Source organism: Bufo bufo, chromosome 2, assembly GCF_905171765.1.
Source record: "Bufo bufo chromosome 2, aBufBuf1.1, whole genome shotgun sequence".
NCBI lineage: Eukaryota > Metazoa > Chordata > Amphibia > Anura > Bufonidae > Bufo > Bufo bufo.
In genome coordinates, this window is record NC_053390.1 from 810,277,396 (window position 1) to 810,293,218 (window position 15,823).

Sequence of the window (15,823 nt, forward strand, 5' to 3'; positions counted from 1 at the left end):
CACTGAAAGAGCGTCCAGAGATATAGGAAGAAAACCAGGAGAGGGCAGTGTCCTTTACGCTGATTGATTGATTGGAGCATGGTGAGTAGGAGATGGTGGTCTACAGTGTCAAAAGCTGCAGAGAGGTCAAGGAGAATGAGTAGAGAGTAGTCACCGTTGCATTTTGGTGTCAGGAGGTTATTATACTGCTCCTATGTACAAGAATATAACTACTGCAATACTTCTTCTATTCCGGCTGTTTTCATCCCCTCCCTCTTATCGCATTCTCTGTACAGACCGCTGTGCGGAGAGGTGAACGGCTCAGAACTCTTCATCTGTGCTGCTCTCTGTAATTATAATCAAGCTCAGAGGAAAATTAATCTCCTGGCTTAATGATATTTTAAATAACTTTCTACACCTTATACCATTAAGTCTTTTGAACTGGAGGGAGCTATTTTTTTTCAATTTTTTGGGGTTAATCCATATGGAAATCAAAAGTTAATGTGTATTGTAAGTTTATTGATAGTGTCATAAATGTAGACAGTTTGTGACTAGATGAGATGAGCAGACCCTGCACTAAATCTATTGCAGTGGTGCACGCTGTGTGAAGAACTTGCTGAAGGTTAGAACTTTTTCCGTACCACCTCTTGGCTGGCTTACGTTGCGTCTTTACAATGTCTAAAAGACATTATAAATTTGGAGCATGGCACGTATGATGGTGTTTTTGAAGCCATCTGAGCCATTAAAGTTTTTTTTTTAAGGTAGATATTTTTTTTTTTAAATGGTATGAAAGGGCTAAAATAACAAAAGAACCTAGCATTGATGTGACTGTACACATTAGATAAATGTTGGTCAAGCCGACCCAGTATCTAATTTGTATTGGGGTCTCCCAATTCGGCCTCAGCTGCAAATATCGTGGAGCAAGAAGGATTGGGTAGATGGATTTGAATGTGCCCAGTCCTTAGTTGCTCCAGAATGGTATAGTTGGCCAATTCTACATTATTGTGTAATTGAGGACATCTGAATACCTTTTTTGTTTGTTTAGTTTAGAATACCCTTTAAGGACCTGTATGGAGGCCCTTGATTACCATCAGCTCCATAACGGAGCCGTCTGCTTGTGCCATGGTTTTCATGGATCATTGCTAGGAGAGCTTAGCAGTGTCTGTGGAACACGTATGACACACGGACCAAACATGGATCCTTCATGGACATTTTCACTGACTTCTTGACATGGATGTCATCACAAACACAGACAAGTGAAAAAGACCTAAGAACATTTATTGGAACAGGCCCAATTTATTTTTTCCCCTATCACAGGGATTCTGACAAAAACATCAAAGTGCTCAGTATGATTTTGGATAGTGAAGTACAATAGAACTCCATAGACTTCTCAAAGGTTCTTTAGAGCTGCAGTGTTTTTGGTGTGGCCTTCAAAAGTATGTAGAATGCATGAAATCCTGGACTACAAGCCAACCTTGAGACCCATCCGGAAAACCCTTAGCAGTGCAGGTCTCTTCCAATAAGTGATGTCATCTTTGATGTTATCAAAAACACTTGATGTTCTACTAACTACAATGCTCGTATCGTCACCACCTCACTGGGGACAGGCAACTACTCTGATCAGATATTATCACACAATGTACTTCCGATAATAGTACTCGTAGTAGAATGGACTTTTTGTTCCTTTCGGGTGGTGTTTTCCTTCGACTTCTGGACTTGGGTGATTTTTAGACAAGTCACTTGACGACAGCAATTGGGTACACTTCTCTAATTGAGGATTTCTCAGCAAATAATTAGACATGGTAGCCTCTTTGATGTTGGGTACACTACAGGGAACTGGTCACCAACACTCAGTGTAGTTTGCCAATCCAACCGTGAGCTCTGAAACGAGATGCTTTCATTAGCAGTGAGCGTGGTCCTAGCTCCTATCTACATTGTACATTTTAATATTATTTTTGTTAGTTTTGAGCTTCTTAAGACATTGACCAGTTAAGTAGATTATTTTCTTTACCTCACCAACCTGATATTGGTGACCTATCCTAAGGATGGGTCATGAGTACAGTCCTGGAAAACCCCTTTAATGAAAGAAGCTGTATCAGAAGTTTGATTCTTTTTAGTGATCTGAAAGGGGTTGTCTCACCTCAGACATTGGAGGCATATCACTAGGATGTGCCCCCAATGTCTGATAGGTGCAGGCCCCACCTCTGGGACCCGCACCTATCTTTAGAACGGAGCCCGCAAAGTGAAGGAGGACGCTTCTGACTCGGCTATTTCCGTCAGCCCCGTAGAAGTGAATAGAGCGGTGGCTGCGCTTGCACGGTGCGCTACCCATTATATTCAGTGGGACTACCGAAAATAGCTGCGGGCACTTGGCTGTTTTTGGCACTCCTATAGAAATGAATGAAGGGCGCCCACGCATGCACGGTGCACCCTCCTTTACTTTGCGGGCTCGGTTCTAAAAATAAGTGCAGTTCCCAGAGGTGGGACCTGCACCCATCAGACATTGGAGGCACATCCTAGGTGAGACAACCCTTTAACTATTTATATGGCCCCAGTATCATAGGAAATCAAACCCATGCTACCTATTATTGGGCAATTATCCTTCAGTAGGAGTCCCCTAGGGTATATGTCTCCGGCTGCGTCAGTAAGTCTTAGACAATTAACCATACCCTTTGAGGACACAGGAGCTTTAAGTCTTACTGATTTATAAATATATTTCAATAATAAAACATGCGACTAATTAAAGCTGCAGGGCGGCTGACGACATTCAGAAGGCGATACAGAATAATAGCCTATGAGATGATCAGCTGGATACGTTCCATAAGCTGTCATTACGAATAAAAGATTCATCTCTGCGTGTTGTAAATGCCATGGATCACGTGGCCTCTTGCCGAGATCATGAACTGGAAGTTTGAGTTGTGTGTCAAGTGAAAAGACGTAACTTCCAAGTAACTCATCTACATAGTAATCTGACATAGGCAGAGGGTGAATTTCAGAGGGAGCTTTCTGGGATTGGAGAAATTCCAGACTTAGTGTGCACATCAGTGTGATTTATATTGGTGGTTATATGTGTGTGTGTGTGTCATTATAAAGAATCTTTAGGACCATATTATGAGTTGACATCGTTGCATAGTCTTTATTGCTAAACTTGCCTGGCTTCGGAAAGTGGCTAGGCAACTGGACTCTTCTTCCTCTGCTCTTGTCTTCTGCTGTGACCCTGCTAGTTTGGGCCACAGCTCTCTTATTCTTCTTCCACAATGACATTCATTTGCCAAGTCACATGAAGAGGACGTCAGACTTGGTGGCCTTTTTAAAGGGTAATCATCCTGGCATGTCTTGCCTATTGGTTTTGGTTCTTACTCTGTCCTAGCTCATTTGTTCCTTGGGCTATGGTTGTGACTCCTGATTGACCCTGTTCTAGACCTCTGCCTTTTTCTGTTTGCATCCTGACTGCCCTCCTAGTGACGACTTTTGGTTCAGCGCTATCACCACCAATCCATGATTATTCTGAGGACCATGATCTGGGTATATTTCTGCAGCAAAGTCCACCTCTCCGTGTGGGATTAGGGGTGAAGACCAGGGCATCCCTTAGACTCTGGTCCCCAGTCTAGCCAACACCAAATGGATTGTGAATTCACATCTCCAGTACGTAATGATAATACTTTGCTGCTCCATGATAATTACTTGGCTTCTCTCACTTCGGACCACCTTGACAATGGGCGACTGTTACATGGATACCTTTAGATGAAACCTCTAAAGGACATCGAGAGCAAATACATTGGCGTTTGTAAGCTCACTTGTTTGAAGAATCATTGAAGAAGTCTATGCAGTCTTGGTGCTTCTCAAGGAGCTCCAAAATATCTGGTGTGGCTTATGTGTATATAAGTATGCTTATTATAGTGACGTTTGACCTTTGCAACTAGATGTCTCCTGTCAAGTGGTACAGTGTAGGTATCCATGACTCTCATGATCTGGCTGACTTTGGAAAGATCAGACAACAATGTCCGTATCTCTGGGCACCATACATGCACCAAGTTGAGCCAATAAGAGGACTGAGATGTGATACTTAGTGGAAAGACTTGTTAGGTGGAAAGTTGTGTGTGAAGGTGGTACAAGAGAATTTTGTGGTATTTTCTGATGTAGCCCGTTCTTTTTTCAACTCCTAATTAGAGAGTTGGGATTGGTCTAGAGAGTTGGTCCACCAGACAGGATAATCAGATTGGAAGCGGCATCATACAGTGTGGAGTGTTTTGGAGGACTCAATATGTTCATGCTTAACATGACCAGTTAATGGATTTCAGTAGGAATGGTATAATACTTCCTTTTTCCTGTAGTGGCACTGCAGGAAAATTTAACATTTGCTACCAGATTCTCACACAGCTGATCGCTAGTGGTCAGAGCAGTAGACCATTTAGTTTTCTGTCGGGAACCCACCTGACAAGACATTATTGAACCAAAGAAATAGTTGGCTAAAAGAAGCTTCATCAGGTCATGACCTTTGCCGTAAATTGCGTGCTTTATCTATACCTGTTGGTTCTCCTAGCTAATTGAGACATGTTTTTACATTTGCAAGCTAGCCATGCATCTCTCTCACCTTTCTAGATGTTACCTGGTTATTATTATATGATTGAGGACCCTACTCATACCTGTGACCTTAGCCTCCAGTGGTTCTGGTGTGGTGGAGAGATCGAGCAGACGTACAGAGCCTGTCAGGGTCTTGGTGCACACGAGTGAATATCCTCTGACTACATCTCCCTAATTAAACGCCTGCGGGACTTCATGTGTTTCCAGCTTGGAAGCATCCGCGGAATGCATGTTTTGTTTTGTTTTGGGGGGCACAGTCTCTGATCAGTAATCCTGGAATAAATGTCTGCTGGTGGCTTTATTACAAGCCTTCAAGCATATGAATTTAATAAATCTACCTCAGCACAAGGTCCGCTCTCGCAGGAATGCAGCCAGCTTCTACAGAAGATTTGCCGTTTCTTCCAGAGGTAGTTGTTCGGGCCGCATCTCGCCTATGTTTTCTGGAGATTTGCTTCTGGAGAATAAATGGCTGGTCAGAGATGATCTCTTTTTTTTTATTTTTATTTTTTATTTGCTTCGGTATTAAAGGGGAAAACACAAAAAAATTAAGACCCATCCCAACCGTTGTTGTGCCCCTGGCTGACGACCAATATGATGGACGGCCACATTTGATTTACTAGTTCGGTTGCTATCCATGGGCCTCAGTTTATGTCTAGTTTAGGGTGGGTGATTTTTTTTCTAAAATATAAGATTTGTTGAGTCAGAGAACTAGCCATTAGCTGAGAGTTCCCTTCCTTTTTGGTTTCTCATTTTTAGCTTTGTGCCTGGGTTTTCACTGATGTTTGGGATTTGAGTTCTCATTTCTATTCATAGGACATCTTATTCTATATGATATGAAACCATTGCCTGTTTGATATGGGAAAAGTCCAGGCCGTCCAAAGACTTTGGAAGAGACCGTGAACAGGATTCGAGCCGAATACGAGCCTTGCCCTAGAAAGTCAACCAGGCTGACTAGTATGGCACTTCATGTGCCACAAAGCCTGGTATGGCGGATAGTACGAAAATACCTGCATTATAAGCCATACAGGTTACAAATTCTTCCAGGGCTATGTCATAGCTACTTTGTGAATGTATAATTGTATATATGTGATGTCATAGCTTAATAGCTTTTGGCATAACCGTGTAGTAAAGGAATATTATGGCAGCGATATCATAGGTTCCCACTAAGTGCATAGATGAGCAAAGATAATGTTATGGCGTCCTACTAAAATGGATGGATGAGCACTGGTCATGTCATAGTTTTGTACTAAAGTGGATAGATTAGCTTAGGTGATTGGATAGATCAGCACATGTGATGTCATAACTTCCTATGAAATGGAAAGAATTTGCACAGGTGATGTCATAGCTTCCTACTGAGTGGATAGAGGAGTACAGGTGACGTCATAGCTTCCAACTGAGTGGATAGAGGAGCACAGGTGATGTCATAGCTTCTTACTGAGTGGTTAGAGGAGCACAGGTGATGTCATAGCTTCTTACTGAGTAGGTAGAGGTGCACAGGTGATGTCATAGCTTCCTACTGAGTAGGTAGAGGTGCACAGGTGATGTCATAGCTTCTTACTGAGTGGATAGAGGAGTACAGGTGATGTCATAGCTTCCAACTGAGTGGATAGAGGAGCACAGGTGATGTCATAGCTTCTTACTGAGTAGGTAGAGGTGCACAGGTGATGTCATAGCTACTTACTGAGTAGGTAGAGGTGCACAGGTGATGTCATAGCTTCTTACTGAGTAGGTAGAGGTGCACAGGTGATGTCATAGCTTCTTACTGAGTAGGTAGAGGTGCACAGGTGATGTCATAGCTTCTTACTGAGTAGGTAGAGGTGCACAGGTGATGTCATAGCTTCTTACTGAGTGGACAGAGGAGTACAGATGATGTCATAGCTTCTTACCAAGTGGATAGAGGAGCACAGGTGATGTCATAGCTTCTTACCGAGTGGATAGAGGAGTACAGGTGATGTCATAGCTTCTTACTGAGTGGACAGAGGAGTACAGGTGATGTCATAGCTTCTTACTGAGTGGATAGAGGAGTACAGGTGATTTCATAGCTTCTTACTGAGTGGATAGAGGAGTACAGGTGATTTCATAGCTTCTTACTGAGTGGATAGAGGAGCACAGGTAATGTCATAGCTTCTTACCGAGTGGATAGAGGAGTACAGGTGATGTCAGAAGTCTGCTCCCTAGTGAATAGAGAGGGATTTGTTGATGATGTCACAGGTTTTTGTAGAGCTTCCTAATGAATGATCAGGACTAGTCCAGCAGTGTTAGTGGAGAATGAATAGGAGCATGTTGAGGACATCTTGGATTTTCTAGTGAAAAAATGGAAACATGTCAGTGACGTCACAGCTGTTTGGTAAGTTGATAGGCTCCCTTGCCAGTGCTCCCACATGCTACAAACGCTTTCATATTGGAGAAAAAAAATTTTCTGAATAAGTGTAGAGAATGAAAGCTTAGCTATGACCCTGGCCATGTAATGACATTTACTGGTGATTTGTATTTAGAGTTGATATGTGATCTTATATCATGTATTTCCGCGTTGTTTTTTAGGCCTGTGAGTACTTCTTCTTTCTGCTGTGATGCTATGGCACTGCGTCTGGTTTTGCAGGAGGCCAGTGAAGGGTTATTGTGTATTTATGCCTATAACTCGGTGGATTTGCTTTTTTTGGCTTCCTAACAAGTGGCTTGTGGTGAGGTTGTTGGATGTGAAGAGCACTTTTATGAAATCATGCCCAGTGTCTTTCGGGGCTGGTCATTGGAGTGAGGCACGTGTCAGAACTGGCCAACCTCTCTGTGCACTTGTGTAGTTTATCAATTGAACCCTCAGCTGGTTATGGACTTGAGATCTGATCTGGTGATGAGATGGATGGCAGACGGCTCATAAAACAGTACTTCTGGATGATATCCGTACCGGTGAAGATCTTAAGATACATTGTGGAGGGGAATCTTGATTTTAGCAATTGTCTCATGTCTTAGGGCAGATTTACTAGCCTATAACCAAGGATAACAATTATAAATGTAGTATCTATTGTGAGATACTACTCTTTAGCCTAGTAACATCATTTGCATTCTGGATGTCCTTTTAAAGTTCCATGTTGGATAGGGACTTGGTTGAGTGGGGACTATGGGACACTCATTTTGCCCTATTATCACCCCTCTAAAGTTGATGTATGTATGCATGTTCTCTACCCTCCATAGGGAAAAGACGAGCGCCTGTTGTGTAAAAATTCAGCCGTTAGCCATGGTGGTGACTGTAGTATGAATAGAAGGTTGTGTTTGATGGATATTATAATGACATCTTGTGTTTGTGTGATTAGACCAGGATGGGAGAACGTACCTGCGAATTTGCTACTGCATTCAAACTATTGCATGGTCATCGAGAGGCAAAATATGGCCCTTTGGCCAATTACAACACTTCTTAAAATGTTAGTGAAACTTCTGACATGTCCAAAGTTTTGGTTGGTGAAGGTCTAGTCGAGCTAATCCCACCAACCACTAGAACAAAGAGACCAAGGTCCTTTCCTTTAGTGGTGTACGAGCCAAAGACCAACTCTGAACACATTTGAGGAGTACACGGTTTGTTTTTGAGCGAATCTGATCCTTCATTCAACAAGCAATGGAACCACTGAACAAAACTCAGATCACGTTGTTTGGCTGAGCGCTTCTGACCCATCATCCCAGACGTTTATGAAACCACTAGTGGTTTCTTCAGGAAGAGCTTGGCCAAGCATTCTACCCCTTCACTTGTGATTGGGGTTGTTCAATAGCCTGTAGACAGTCCCCGAAAAAAGGAACCAATGGGATTGATAAGGGGTTCATAAGTTTTAATGTCGGGGACCAACTTCCCTCTCAGTCCTCTCAATTGACTATGCATCATTTTTCTCTAAAGGGGTTTCGAGCCTTAGTTTTATGGCTGTAGAATATGGCAGAGCTGTTGTTAATTCAAGTTAATTGACACACCAAGGACTAACTCCTATTTGTACTGGTTTTCCTTGTGAAGTGCTTGCTGATGTCGAGAGTCTTGTTCACCTTGGGTCCCACTTTCTGAAGGATCACTGTATAAGAACTTTTTATATTTCCAACATGGGGGAAACAAGATAAGGGCTTGGTGGTCTTTGCTTCTGCCTGTATGTATCTCTCTACAGATCTGAACATTGATTAACCGTGTTCTCCTTCTTTCTGCAGAGAGTCCTCCGGCAGCGATGTCCAGGAATGGATACTTCTTTGAAGAGACTGGTGAGTCTTTATTCTGTTCTGATATCTATGTATAATAATGAGAGAACTTTGCAAATACTGATCCTTTAGTCACACCAAGAGCTGCTGCCACCATAACGTGCTGGTTCTTCAATTTGAAGCGAGTGGGAAAGTTGCTACCAGCCAGGAATTAAGTATTGCAGAGCAGCCATTCAGAAGACCTTTGAGTTGTATAATACAAGGATGTCTTGAGCCCACCAGGCTGGACACCGCTCTTACAGGAAGGGACCCTCACCCATGACACCCATTTGCCCTGTTATGGTGTGTGGTTAGAGGTTTGTCTACATGAACCAAAGCCATTAGAAGTTTATCCCCCACCACATGGCCCACAATACTTCACTGTGGCAGAGAGTGCCCTGTACAAACACCGACACAGCAGGAAGATATACATTTTTTCTATTGATGACCTATCCTCAGGATTGGTCATTAATATCAAATCGGCGGGGGATTGACTCCCGGTAACCCCGCCGATCAGCTGTTTGAAGAGAAAGCGGCGCTCGGCTGTTCTGCTAGTGTGCCCAGTGTTGGACCCATGCCCACCCGAAGATTAGACATCAATATATAAATCCAAGAAAACCCCACTAAGCTTTAGCAGCTTAAGTGAAAAATAGAATTCTAAACATAACTTTGGATGGGACTAGAGTAGAAGTCTCTATGGAACTTAAAGTGGTTCTCCAGGATTTACATATTGATGATCTATCCTCAGGATCAGCTGTTTGCGGAGGCCATGGCGCAGTGCATTGTATAGCGGCTGTGTTTGGTATTGCTGCTCATCCCCATTCCCTTGAATGTGACCGATGAACGTGGCATCACATGGCCTAGGAATAGGCCTAAGCACTCACTGAGGACCACGGTCTCTATATACAGCTGATCAGCGGAGGTCACTGAAGTTATACCCCCATTTATCGCATATTGATGACCTATCCTGAGGATAGGTCATCAATATGTAACCCTGGAGAACTCCTTCATTTCAGCCATGTCGTGTGACTAGTTTAACCTGCTCCAGAATCAAAAAGACTGGATTTTCCTCCTTGGAGTCTGGGCGACTTTCTGCCCAAGCCGGCCATTCATATGAATAGAGAGTGAATGGAAGGAAAGTCCCCCCCCCCCCGTCCCCCCCCCCCCAGTTGACTGAACTGGTTTTAAAGTGTTTTAGCTTTGCCCTAATTGTAGATAACTGCAGTGTTTTTCAGCACATCCATCATCTAAGTGGAGATCAAAGCCCATGACCGCCTGTCTTATGAGGTGCATTAAACACAAGAAAATTTAATTTGTGCACCTACCTTTTAAACGTGTCTCTTCTCAGTGATGTTCCTAGAGAAGCGGAATGGCTGCACTTCGAGGATCGAGGAAAAGCGTAGCTGATTTAGTGATATACTAACATGACCCTGTATAAAGAGAGGGAACCAGTATAATGGCACACACCAGGATTTCCTGGTCCGACCAGCATGCACCGACCAGCCCTGGTGGTGACCACTGAATCTTCTCTGACGTGTATGGTAGCCTGATTAGTGTTTTTTTTAAAGCCACCTCCCAAGGACCCCTTGGTACATGGGCCTTAAGGAAGGGCCCTTTTACACATGCGGATGGTCCTATGTAAAAGGCTTTTTAAAACGAGCGCCAATTAATTTGTTTGATCATTGATCACTTTTTTCTTTATAGCCTCAAGTTGAGCTCTTTAAAATTTACCTAAACTTGTCTTAATTGCCTTCATCCTGAAACTGCAGAATCCTTGGTGCCATCTCCTGATCCTTCCTGTGTGTGAGACAAGTCTTTGTAGTTTAGAGATGCAGTGTAATGTATGGCAGACAGTTTCCACCTTTAGTGACTACTATAGTACATAGAGTGATATGCAATCACATGGTGGTCACCAAGACAGAAAGTCACTTAGTGGGCACCATGGCCTTTTTCTAGGCAAGAGGCATCACAATTGTTGTGTACATGACCAGTCTCATTAAACTAGAACTCCCACAAATATTTATATCCTCTGACCTGTTAGGAAGGTACATGCTGTAAATTGTAATGAAGGTAATCTTCTTACCAGTGACTGTATTTGTGAGTTATAACCTCTCTTCTGATCCTCAGCTGTGTCATGTGACCTGCCACTCCAACTGACGCAGAACAGGAAGTCAGTTACTACATTCGTATGATACTAACATTGAGGCTTCCATAGGAATACATAGAGAAACTGACCTCCTGTCCACACATTAGATGCTGTGTTATTTGGAAAGTCTGGGTGTTGGTCACATGACACAGCTGAGGATCAGAAGGGAGGTTATAACTCACAAGTACAGTCATTGGTAAGAAAACTACCTTCACTAAAGTTTACATCATGCACCTTTCTAACACTTCAGAGACTAAACATTTTTTTGGGAGTGCTTCTTTAACCACCTAAGGATACTTTCACACTAGCGTTATTCTTCCTAGGGGTTCCGTCCTAGGGACTCAATACCGGAAAAGAACTGATCAGTTTTATCCCCATGCATTCTGAATGGAGAGCAATCCGTTCAGGATGTCTTCAGTTCAGTCTTTTTGCCTTTTCAGGACAGAGATAATACTGCAGCATGCTGCGTTATTATCTCCAGCCAAAATTCCGGAACACTTGCCGGAATGCCGGATCCAGCATTTTTCCCATTGACATGCATTAATGCCGGATCAGGCAGAAATTGTGAAAAAAATAAATGCCGGATCTGTTTTTCCAGATGACACCGGAGAGACAGATCGGGCATTTCAATGCATTTGTCAGATGGATCAAGATCCTGATCCGTCTGACAAATGCCATCAGTTTGCATACATTTTGACAGATCCAGCAGGCAGTTGCTGCGACGGAACTGCCTGCCGGAATCCTCTGCCGCAAGTGTTAAAGTACCCTGACTGTTTTGCCCAAGTCCAGCTCAGGCAGTGGGAAAAGTCACTAACTGGAGGGGGGAGAGCTGCTTTAGATGCTGCTATCTCCTGAATGGTAGCAGCTAGAAACATGCAACTGGTCTTGTTTGAAAGCTGACAGTCCAGGCTTTCATAAAATGCAACAGAGGAGAAATCACTGTTAGAAATCAAGTCAGGAATAATCACTGGTAAAACCTGTTTTTACTTTCACTTTCAGCTGCATTCACAGAATCCAGATTTCTATCAATGATATCTTCCCCTGTACTGAACATACAGGTGAAACTCGAAAAATTTGAATATCGTGCAAAAGTTCATTTATTTCAGTAATACAAATTAAAAGGAGTGCCATTATTGCAACTTAAAATTAGAATATAGTGAAAAGGTTCAATATTCTAGGCTCATAGTGTCACACTCTAGTCAGATGATTAATCCATACCCCCTGAGCAAAGGGTACCTGAGATTGTGACTTTGGGGTTTTCATAAGCTGTAAGCCATAATCATCCAAATTATAACAAATAAAGGCTTGAAAAATCTCGCTTTGCATGTAATAAGTCTGTCTCATATATTAGTTTCACCTTTTAATTTTTCAAGTTTCACCTGTATTGCTGACATTTTGGAAGCTTGGAATGTCAGCTTTCAAACAAGACCAGTTGCATGTTTCTAGCTGCTACCATTCAGGAGATAGCAGCATCTAAATCAGCCCTCCCCCCTCCAGTTAGCTACTTTTCCCACTGCTGGAGCTGGACTGGGGCAGTTTGGAGGTTAAAGTGAATGGGGTTGAGCTATAATTGTACACTACTTTGCCTGATAAGCTGTGTGGAGGGAGCATCGCTCATTGGAGTGTTGTCGCCTCTTCGAGCAGCTAGTCAGTGGGGGTGCCGGTTGTCGGACCCCCACGGATCAGATATTGATGACCTATCCAGCATCTGGGTCATCAATATTTTCCTCCTGGGGAAAACCCCTTTAAGGGTTGGTACACTTTGTCATCTCCGCCATGTTCCCGTACTGCACAACAGTTTTATGTGTAAACTATCATCTGCAAAAAGGCTGGTACCCTAAAGGAGCCTCTATTTTAGGTTTTTTTTAATGAAAATTATTCCTTTTTTAAAATGAAGCCTAGGTTGTTCCTTTCAAGGAAAGCCACGTCTAGATGTGGCCACTGCTGTTAAAATGTGGCATTGCATGCTGACCTGGTGGGGTGTCTTTTAATAGGATGTTCACTTTAGGAAACCCATTGTACACCCCATAAGGGAATCCTGAGCTAATACTGAGGGGGGGGGGGGTTCTGTGTTCATGATCCTCATCTTTTGGCCAGAGAGGACTTTGGTTACGAACACCGTTTTTTGTTAAGGGGTACCTGTCCGGTCGTGTGCCCATATAAATGGGCACTGTATAATGATTAATTCCCCCTGTGGTGGTGCTGTAGGAAAATTGAACTCTTATATTGCTTTGTTTACCCACAGATTACTGCTGATCTTTGGGGGTTTCAGCAGGAGGACACTTTGTGATCAGGTTATTGTCCAGGAAACCTTACAAGCAGGACTGTACAAAGTGGAGAACCCCTTTAAAGAGCAGCAGTCACGCAATAATGGATTTTGTCCTCCCAACTCTGGAGCACCTGTTTTCTTTACTGGTCCTGTTTCTAAAATTTGGCCCACCATATTGACGTAGGCAGGGGTGCACCACCAATGAGGCCAGGTGAGGCGGTCGCCTCAGGCAGCACCAGGTAGGGGCAAGAGGGGGGCAGCGGAAAGGCCATGGGCAATGAACGCTTTCATTGTGGCGAAGAGGTTAGGTTAACAAATTGGCAGTGGGGGCGCGCCATTTCAGTTTTCGTCTCGGGCAGCAGAAAGGCTAGGTGCACCCCTGGACGTCAGTCCTTTTGCTTTCATGCACAAGTCTACTTGCCTGTTAATGGCAACAAAGGAATGGCCTTTGACGTTGGAGATTACCACCGCAGGGAAATGTCTGGTGAGAGCCCTTAGGTATCCACTTGAATTAGGGCGATGTGCTGGTTGCTCAGTGGTCATCATCTGTTCTCCCCCCCCCCCCAAATTCCACCTCAAAGCCAAACGCAAACCGTTCTTAGTCTGTAGTCTGCCCAGTCTGAATACCCTATTGGGTACCTTAGGACTGTCACGTGCTTATATTGTGTGTTGTCCTCTCTGTAACCAGAGCAATCCATAAAGGTGTGTTCAATGGTCCAGTATTAGGGTATAATGGAGTCACTGTCTAAGGGGTTTTCCGAGACTTCTCCTGTGAGCGCCGCAGCGTTCTCTCAGATCACAAAGCACAGCGCCGTACATTGTATAGTGTCTTGGTATCGCAGCTCAGCCCCGTTCACTTCTATGGGGCTGAGATCCTCCTAGGCCACGTGACCGATGAACGTGCCTGGCCTAGGAAAAGCTGAGAGAAGGCCACAGTGCTACTTTGAGAGCCACTACCTTCTGAAACAGCTGTTTTGGTGGGGGTCCCGGGTATCGTACCTCAACCGGTCAGATACTGATGACCTATCCAGAGGATAGATCATCAGTATTAAAGTCTCAGAAAACCTCTTTAAGAAAGTTCTCTTCTTGAGGAGGAACTTCCATGATAAAGGCTGGAGTCTGACGTGGGAAAATTTGTCATGGTCCGTGGCCGGTGTGGGATCCTACCCTTAGGCAGGCCGAGCACATGTCTTGAATGGGAGGTAAGCCAATGCCAGACAGCCCTCTTATCTTCCACACAACCAAAGAATTGGACGTGTTGAAATCCAACTTCCTGATCCTTATTTCTACTGACAGTCTGGAGGTCCGTTATACACGTTGGATTTTTATATGGACCCTGTGAAATCGGCATGTTTGGCTGATGTAAGATGGCCTGCTGTTTGGCTGGAGCAGTTTTGGCTGTGACCCAAAAATTGTGTTTAATTGTCGCTACCAAGCAAATTAATATGCATTGAGATCATCTGATAATCTGATAATCCTGCTGAAGGTGGTGTCATTGGTGTGGCCCATAGCCAATGTATTGTCTGTCTGTTTGGCAGGTATGCCAGTTCTCCAAGTGCCCTTGAAGTCTTACAAGACAGACATCTCTTGTACATTATGAGTATTTCCCTGTAAATTCTAGCTCCAGTGTCTCACAGCTCAGGAAGCCTCAGGCTTGGCTTTTAAGACACCGTCTTGATTTGCAGATTATTAAATGGAGTAAAGTGCATTTCCATCAGTAATTGCTGTGTAAGAGTAGTAAGCACTGGGTTGCACGTGGGTGCGGCCACCCTTAAATTTGGCTCATGTCCAGCCAGAGATAAAAACTACGACTCCTACTTCACAGTACATCTGTCTCCAGCAGGTTGGGCCTCTCATCGGCACAGGTGCTACCTTTATATTTATTCTTAGTCTGAGATATTATGCAAAGGCATCTGTGGTGTCCTAGCCTTATTTATCTGCCAAGTGTGTCTGCTCGTTTTTAAAGGGCCCGTACCGTTTTGGTGGATGGGCACTAATTGATACGTTTTTGTGGAGTGCAGTGGGAAGTACAGTGCAAAAGTCAGTATGAAGTGCGTTCCTGCCCATCTTGGTATAGCTAGACCCATTGATTGTTCATTACCCTCCTCACTTCCCATGACCTCTAGGTTGGGTTGCCTTGTTTGCTGCGATTGGGGTGTTTATGTAAAGGGGTCCTAATGAGGCTCTCAGCTTCCATACTAAATGGGAAATTGTCAGCCAATGCAAGGATGCCCCTCTCTATTGCTCCAAAGATTTTCTATAGGGTTCAAGTCAGGCTATTGTGACGGTCACTCCAGGATCTTTCAGGATTTTGAGGTATGCTCGGGATCAATGTCTTGTTGGAAGGTCCAATAGCACTGTAGATATGACCCTCCACACGCTTCAGGTTTCTAGGGTCAGAGGAAGCAAAGTAGCCCAAGGGTATCTCCAAGCCATACTTTACCGTAAGTAGGGTGTTCTTTTCAACGTATTCTTCATTCTTCCTCCTCCAGACATACCACTGATCCATGGGCCTGAAAAATTACTCTACAGTTTTGAGCCTATTGGAGCAGATTTTTCTTGCGCTTTTGGGTCAGTAGAGGCGAACGTCTTTGGGTTTGGGTATAGAGACCTTCAATGTTTAGTATGCACTTTACTGTAAA

At 43.7% G+C, this 15,823-nt stretch overlaps 1 protein-coding gene across 2 annotated transcripts in view; it reads left to right on the top strand.

The window, feature by feature from the left end:
• The window catches only part of SLC4A11 (solute carrier family 4 member 11), a 135,517-nt gene that overhangs the window by 38,710 nt on the left and 80,984 nt on the right, over window positions 1-15,823 (top strand). For both annotated transcript variants that reach the window (XM_040419333.1, XM_040419334.1), the window contains exon 2: window positions 8,740-8,790. In XM_040419333.1, coding sequence (XP_040275267.1) covers window positions 8,740-8,790 — 51 coding nt within the window. The remainder of the gene's footprint in view (window positions 1-8,739; window positions 8,791-15,823) is intronic.